Source organism: Cebus imitator, unplaced genomic scaffold, assembly GCF_001604975.1.
Source record: "Cebus imitator isolate Cc_AM_T3 unplaced genomic scaffold, Cebus_imitator-1.0 Scaffold111, whole genome shotgun sequence".
Lineage (NCBI taxonomy): Eukaryota > Metazoa > Chordata > Mammalia > Primates > Cebidae > Cebus > Cebus imitator.
Genome location: NW_016107426.1, coordinates 8,143 through 16,244, shown reverse-complemented (window position 1 = coordinate 16,244; position 8,102 = coordinate 8,143). Strand labels below are relative to the sequence as shown.

Here is an 8,102-nt window from a genome sequence, read left to right as displayed (position 1 = left end):
AAAAAAAAAAAAAAAAAAAAAAAAAAAACAGAATATGTAAGAATTGTGGGACAATTTAAAAGGGTGTAACACATTATTTGAATACCACAAGAATTAGAAAACAGCAGGAGAGATTGTTGAAGTAGTAATAGCCAAGAATTTTCCAAAATTAATGACAGACGCAAAACTACAGAGACAGGAAGCTCAGAGGACACCAAGAAGAATAAACACCAAAATATATACACCTATGCACATCATATTCAAATTGCAGGAAAAGAAAGACAAATAGAAAATACTGAAAGAAGCTCCAAGGAAGGAAAATACTAGAGGAATAAAGATAAGAAATCTTATCAGAAACCATGCAAGAAGAGAGTGGAATGAGAAATAGTGTTCAGAGAAAAAGTACCAACCTAGTTTTCTATATCCAGTGAAATTATTCTTCAAGTGTGAAGGAGAAATAAAGTCTTTCTCAGACAAACAGAAATTAAGAGAATTTGTCACCAGTAGACCTGCCTTGCAGGAAATAATAGTTCTTTAGAGTGAAATAAAATGTTTTAGGTCCGAAATTTGGATCTAGATAAAGAATAGAAAATAATTGGAAAAGGAATAAGTGGAGGTAAAATATTTTCCTATTCTGACATAGGAGTATTTACCCATTCTAAATGATTTAACAGATAACAGTTTGTTCAAAATAATGGCAACAATGTATTTGGTTATTAGCTTATGGATAAAGAGGAAAAGTCAACAAGGCAAGAAATCGAAAAAGAAAAAATCAGCTCTAAGAATTTTATTAAGAAAATGTATTGGACAGCTTAGAAAATTCAAAACTGGAACATTCAGAAAACATGATAAGATAATTTTTTTTTTTTTAGATAGAGTTTCACTCTGTCACCCAGCTGGAGTGCAGGACACAATCTCAGCTCACTGCAGCCTCTGCCTCCCAGGTTCAAGTGACTCTCATGCCTCAGTATCCTGATTAGCCGGGATTACAGGTGTGCACCCCAACACCTGGCTAATTTTTGTATTTTTAGTAGAGATAGGGTTTCACCAAGTTGCCCAGGCTGGTCTCAAACTCCTGGCCTCAGGTGATCCACTTGCCTCGCCTTCCCAAAGTGCTGGAATTACAGGTGTGCACCACCACGCCCAGCAAGAAGATTAATTTTTTGAGGTGGGTAAATGAAATACTTCATGAAGTAAACAAGAAGAGAAATGACCTACTGTACTAAAGCAATATGTTTATAAGACTTCCTGGCTTTTTTGTCTCTTCTGTATTTGACAGCTTTTATTTTAAAAAATCAATAGAAAAACATACTTGCTGATCACTCATTTCTAAATTATGGTGGTGAGTAGGTGAAGTGAACGACAGCGTGACCATGTCACAATAAACCTACTGAGAAGAATGCTTTCATGTTCGCCAAGTAGTCCATATTAGCCTTATTTTCATAAAGGCTATGTGCATTCACTCTTAATATGATTTCTCATAATTTTACTATTTTATACTCAACATTTAAGTGCCTTTGTTGGTGGGTTTTTTTCCTTATAGATGGGGTCTGACTTTATCAGCCAGGCTGGAGTGCAGTGGCACCTCAAACTCCTGGGCTCAAGGAATCCTCCTGCCTGAGCCTTCTGAGCAGCTAGGACTACAGGCATGTACCAACATCCCCAGCTTATTAAAAAAAAAAAAAAAATTTTTTTTTTTTTTTTTTTTAGAAACAGCTTCACCCTGTTGCCCAGGCTGGTCTTGAACTCTTGGACTCAAGCAATCCTCCTGTCTTGGCCTCTCAAAGTGCCGGGATTTATAAGTGTGAGCCACTGTGCCTGGCCTTTTTTTGGGTTTTATTATGATTTATTGTCAGTATATTTCTGAGATACTAATGATCCATATTAATTTAATGTATTTAACTTTTCTGGGTAAGCCATTTTAATTTCAGTCTTCTGTAGTCATAAAATCTAAATGTAAGAGTTGCTTAAAAACAAAAAGTGGTCTTAAAAATTTTTTCATTGGTCTTTTGACAATATGAAGTGACTATAATTTGTAATTTCGAGGTAGTCAAATTTGTCAGTCTTTTCTTTGAAAATTTGTTCTTTTTACTGCTTATCCCTACTTTAGTCTCTATTTTCTGTCTTTTAAAAATATTCATTCATTCATTATTCTTCAGGTTGGAGAAATGTCTTTTCTTATTTGTCATTTTATGTAGAGATTTTTTCCCTTTAATAGTCATCCTACAAATGGTAACTTTTTCATTGAGTTTTACAAGATTATAATATGTTTGTTTTGACAGGGTCTCTCATTCTGTCACCCAGGTTGGAATGCTGTGGCACAATCTCAGCTCACTGCAGCCACAACCTTCTGGGCTCAGCCTCCTGAGTAGCTGGTACTACAGGCATGTGCTACCATGCCTGTCTAGTTTTTTGTAGAGATGGGGTTTCACTATGTTGCCCAGGCTTGTCTTGAACTCCTGGGCTCAAGCATTCTGCCTTAATTACAGACGTCAGCCATCTCATCTGGCCTGTAGTTCTTTTTCTAAGTCCATAATCTCTAATTTGAGGTCAAAATGTCAGACTTTACTTAAAGAAAGTAAAAATGGAGAAATCCTGGTGATTGGGCCTAGCAGTTTAGCTTCACGAATGTGATATTTATCACGTCTGACAAATACATTAACATATGTGTTTGCTTTTGTCTAGGCATGTAGAAGTCCAGGTGTTTGGGGATCACCATGGCAATGCTGTGTACTTGTTTGAAAGAGACTGTAGTGTGCAGAGGCGACATCAGAAGATCATTGAGGAGGCCCCAGCGGTAAGGATCTTGGAAGGAAATTTGTAAGCTTCTCTATAATGTGAATCTCATTAAGTCTGATTTTCACATCAGAAATCTTTTAAGCTGGCGTCTCTTAGCCCTCAAACCCCTGCTGGACAACTGTGTTCTAATAGCAGTGTAATGAAAGACCTCCTGCAGTACTGGGAGTAAGGAGGAAATTGATGTTTTCAGGGTAGACACAACAGGGCCATGTTCCTTCTGGATAAAATACTGAAAATCTACTCTGATTCACCTCTCTGATTTACAGTGAAAAGCTGTATAATGAGGTTTCAATGCACATTTCAAATTGTAATTAACTAGAATCAGTTACTGGAATGGAATGGTCTGGTTAATTGGATTTATTTTTTTATGGAGAAGCCTTTTCTGTTTTAATTACCATTTTACATGTTCTGAAAATATGTTAGTGATTTTCCTGCCTTAATGGTTGTATTATAGAGAAGAGAGGATCACTCGTTTGGCAGCTTTTGCTCCCTTAACATTAATTGTTTACATATCTTGGAGCCTTACTCTTGATTGGTTTAGGGGATTATCTGGGTCAAAGCTTGCTACTGGGACTACTTGTTTTTGGATTTACATTTCTGTGGAGGTTGCTACTGCCATGGGTTCTTGTTCAAAGTTATGTTTTTTTTTGGTTGTTTTTTTTTTTCCAATATATATTGATTTCCAAAGAGTCAGGGATCAGAGGTTTCTGGTTAATAAGTATATTATTCTTATATTCAAATTTTAATTTATGTTGCAGAATATATTTATGTTATAGAATATATTATACCATTATACATTGTACCAGAATGTTAAGCCATGAATATTGACACATTAAATGTCAATAGGAATTGCAGTAAAGCCTTATTTTCATGTGGTGATTACCTAAATTTATATCTGTATAGCACTGTTTTAAAATGTTGAAAACTCTGCTTACTTATTGACATACATTTCTTTTTATGAACCTTTCTTATTAACTTGAAATCTCAAGGTTTCCCATTATTTTAAGATAATCATTAGGCACGTGACTCAGATTGCCTATCATCCTGAAACAAAATAAGGATTGTTGAAAGTTACCATATTGACACATATAGTTTTGTTTTGTTTTGTTCTTTTGAGACAGGGTCTGACTTTGTCATCCAGGCTGGAGTGCAGTGGCATGATCATAGTTCACTGCAGTCTCCAACTCCTGGGCCCCAGCACTCCTCCCCTCAGTCTCCTGAGTAGTTGAAATTACAGGTGCATGCCACCGTGCCTGGCCAATTTTTTAAATTTATCGTAGAGATGGGTTCTTGCTGTATTGACCAGGCTGATCTCAAACTTCTGGCCTCAAATAATCTTCCAACCTCAGCCTCCCAAACACTTGGATTACAGACCCGAGCCACAGTGCCCAGCCTGAAACACATAATTTTAAGTGGACATATAGTTAAGAAAGTTGTCATGTAGATAGATACAAGGGACAAAGATATGTAATTATGATGAGTAATATCTGCAATGCAGAGAAATTAGTAGCAGAATCATTGAACTTGGGTATATTGACATTTAAACTAGGATAGGATAGTAGTTTTTGATGAAGTGTATAATAGCTTTTTATCTTTTTTAATGCAGTATTTGATACATAGAAATATAATGCAGTTGTGTATTGCTTAACAATAGGAATACGTCCTGAGAAATGTGTCCTTAGGTGATTTTGTCATTGTGTGAACATCATAGAGTGTGCTTACACCTAGATAGTAATTACAGCCCCCTGCACAGGTAGGCTGCTGGTAGAGCCTATTGCTGCCAGGCGACAAACCTGTGCAGCATATTCCTGTCCTGAATACTTCAGGCAGTTGTAACACAGTGGTAAGTATCTAAACATATATAAACATAGAAAAGGTACAGTAAAAATACAGTATAAAAGATTTGTGAAATGGTACACCTGTGTCGAGTAGTCACCCTGAATGGAGCCTGCAAGTTTGTAAGTTGCTCTGGGTGGGACAGTGAATATGAAGACCTAGTACAACACTGCCACTTTGTAAACATTGTACACTTCCACTAAGTTAAATTTATAAAAAATATTTTTATTTAATAAATTAGCCTTAGCTTACTGGAACTTTTTTACTTTATATATGTATATGTTTATAAGCTGTTAAATTTTTTTTTTTTCACTTTTTGACTCTTTTTAAGTAATACTTACCTAAAAATACAAACACATTATACAGACATACAAAAATATCTTTTCTTGGGTGGGTGTGGTGGCTCATACCTGTAATCCCAGGGCTCTGGGAGGCCAAGATAGGCAGATCACTTGAGGTCAGGAGTTTGAGACCAGCCTGGCCAACATGGTGAAATGCTGTCTTTGCTAAAAATACAAAAATTAGCTGGGTGTGGTGGCAGGCACCTGTAATCCCAGCTACTCGGAGGCTGAGACAGGAGAATTGCTTTAAAAACCTGGAAGGCAGAGGTTGCAGTGAGCCAAGATCACACACCACCGCACACCTGCCTGGGCAACAGAGCAAGACTCCATCTCAAAAAAGAAAAAAAATTATAGCCTTATTCTATAAGTTTTTCCTGTTTTTACATTTTTTAATTAAATTTTTTTGAGATGGGTTCTTGCTCTGTCACCCAGGCTGGAGTGCAGTGGCACGAACATGGCTCACTAGACCCATGACCTCTTGGGCTCGAGTGATCCTCCCACCTTAGCCTCTGGAGTAGCTGGGACTGTAGGTATGTACTTTCATGCCTGGCTAATTTTTCTATTTTTGTAGACGGGGTCTCGCCGTGTTGCTCCATGGTATGAGTCTCGCCAGGCTGGGATCAAACTCCTGCACTCAAGCGCTCCACTCACCTCTGCCTCCCAAAGTGTTGGGATTACAGGGGTGAGCCACTGCACCTGGCTTTTTCTAACTCTTTAAACTTTTTTGTTAAAAATGAAGACACAGGCTGGGCACGGTGGCTCATGCCTGTAATCCCAGCACTTTGGGAGGCCAAGGTGGACAGATCATGAATTCAGGAGATTGAGACCATCCTGGCTAACACGGTGAAACCCTGTCTCTACTAAAACTACAAAAAATTAGCCATGCGTGGTGGTGTGCACCTGTAATTCTAGCTACCTGGGAGGCTGAGACAGGAGAATTGCTTGAACCCAGGAGGTGGAGGTTGCAATGAGCTGAGATTGCGCCATTGCAGTCTGGGCAACAGAGCAAGACTCTGTCTCAACAACAACAAAAAAATGAAGACACAAACACACACATTAGATTAGACCTAAACGGAGTCAGGATCATCAGTGTCCCTGCCTTCCCTCCACATCTTGTCCCACTGGAAAGTTTTCAGGGTCAATAACTTCTGTGGAGCTGTCATCTTCTGTGATAACAATGCCTTCTTCTGAAACACCTGAAGGACCTACCTGAGGCTGTTTTACAGTTTAACTTTTTTTAAGTGAAAGGGACACACTTTAAAATAACTGTAAAAATTATATCATATAGTAAATATATAAACCAATAGCATAGTTGTTTATTATCGTTATCAAGTATTATGTACAGCACATGATTGTGCTATACTTTTGTATACTGGCAGTGCAATTGTTTTGTTTACACCAGCCTCACCACAAAACACATGAGTAATGCACTGTGCTGTGATGTTGTGACAGCTACACTGTCACTAGGTCATAGGAATTTTTCAGCTCCATTATAATCTTATGGGATTAACTGTTGTATATGTGGGCCGTTGTTGACTGAGAAACGTCATTACGTGGCACCTGACTGAATTGAATTTTAATGGAATTTCTAGTAAGGCAAGCTACTAATGGAGATTTACTTAAATATTTTTTTCAAAGCCTGGTATTAAACCTGAAGTAAGAAAAAAGCTTGGAGAAGCTGCAGTCAGAGCTGCTAAAGCTGTAAATTATGTTGGAGCAGGTATGTTAAGATTTGCTTCAAATGGAAGAGATGTAACGGTGTTTAATTTACATGTCAGAAGGCAAGAGAAACACAGCGTTTAAATCAGTTGCTTTCAGGCTGCTTTGAACATATTCACAGTAATAAGTATATTTTATATTGAGACCTAGTATGTACACATAAATGTTTATTTTTACATATCTATATATTTGAAACAAATGTTTCATTAAACAGTACTTGTCTTAATTATATGATATTTGATCTTTTGTATTCTATTTTAAAATAAAATCACTAAATTGGTATTTTTACTTCTTTATAGTTAATAAACTTTATTTTTCAGAGCAGTTTTAAGCCCACAGCAAAATTGAACAAAAAGTACAGAGAATCCCCATATGCCCCAGTCTCCCCCAAAGCCCCCAACACACAAGCTCTTCCCTGCAGCAGAGTGGTGCGTGTGTTTCAATCAGTGACCCTGCATTCACACGTGATTATCAGCCATGTCCATAGTTCACATAAGGGCTCACTCGTGGTGGTGTACATTCTATGAGTTTCAACAAATGCAATAATACGTATCTACCATTGAACTATGCTATGGAATAGTTTCAGTATCCTCTGTGCTCTCTCTGTTCATCTCTCCATTCCCCCTAAATCCTGGTAGCCATTAATGTTTTTACTTCCTCTATAGTCTTGCCATTTCAAGAATGTCATATAGCTAGAATCATGCAGTATATAGCCTTTTCAGATTGGCTTCTTATCTTTATAATATGCATTTCAGTTTCCTCCATGTCTTTTCATGGCTTGATAGCTCATTTCTTTTTTTATGCTGAATAATATTTCATTGCCTCAACGTCCCACAGTTTATTATCCATTCAGCTACTTAAGGACATCATAATTGCTTCCAAGTTTTGGCAATTATGAGTAAAGCTGCTATAAACGTCCTGAAAATAATCAGGCTTTTGTATGGACATAATTTTTTAGCTTATGTGGATAAGTACTAAGGAGTGTGCTTTCTGGGTCATATGGTAAGAGAATGTTTAGTTTTGGAAAAAATTGACAAACTCTCTTCTAAAATGACTGTACTATTTTGCATTCCTACCAGCAACAAAAGAGGGTTCCTGCTGCTCCAAATCCTCTGCAGTTTTTGGTGATGTCAGTGTTTTGGATTCAGGCCATTTGGTATCTCATTGTTTTAATTTGCACTTCCCTAATGACCTGTAATGTTGAATATCTTTTCATATGCATACTTGCCATCTGTTTATCTTCTTTGATGAAGTGTCTCTTCACATCTTTCACCCATTTTTTAAATCAGGTTGTTTTCCTATTGTTGAGTTTTAAGAGTTCTTTGTATATTTTGAATAACAGTTCTTTATTAGATGTGCCTTTGCAAACATTGTCAGTTTGAGACTTGCCTTCACTTCTCTTGACTTTCCCTTTTTTTTTTTTTTTTT

The 8,102-nt window shown here is 37.2% G+C and overlaps 1 protein-coding gene across 1 annotated transcript in view; it reads left to right on the top strand.

Annotated features, from left to right (window-relative positions):
- LOC108311040 (methylcrotonoyl-CoA carboxylase subunit alpha, mitochondrial-like) overlaps positions 1-8,102 on the top strand; it is a gene marked incomplete at its 3' end in the record, with an annotated part of 50,187 nt that overhangs the window by 39,961 nt on the left and 2,124 nt on the right. The window contains exons 10-11 of the mRNA XM_037741918.1: positions 2,665-2,776; positions 6,594-6,675. Coding sequence (XP_037597846.1) covers positions 2,665-2,776; positions 6,594-6,675 — 194 coding nt within the window. The remainder of the gene's footprint in view (positions 1-2,664; positions 2,777-6,593; positions 6,676-8,102) is intronic.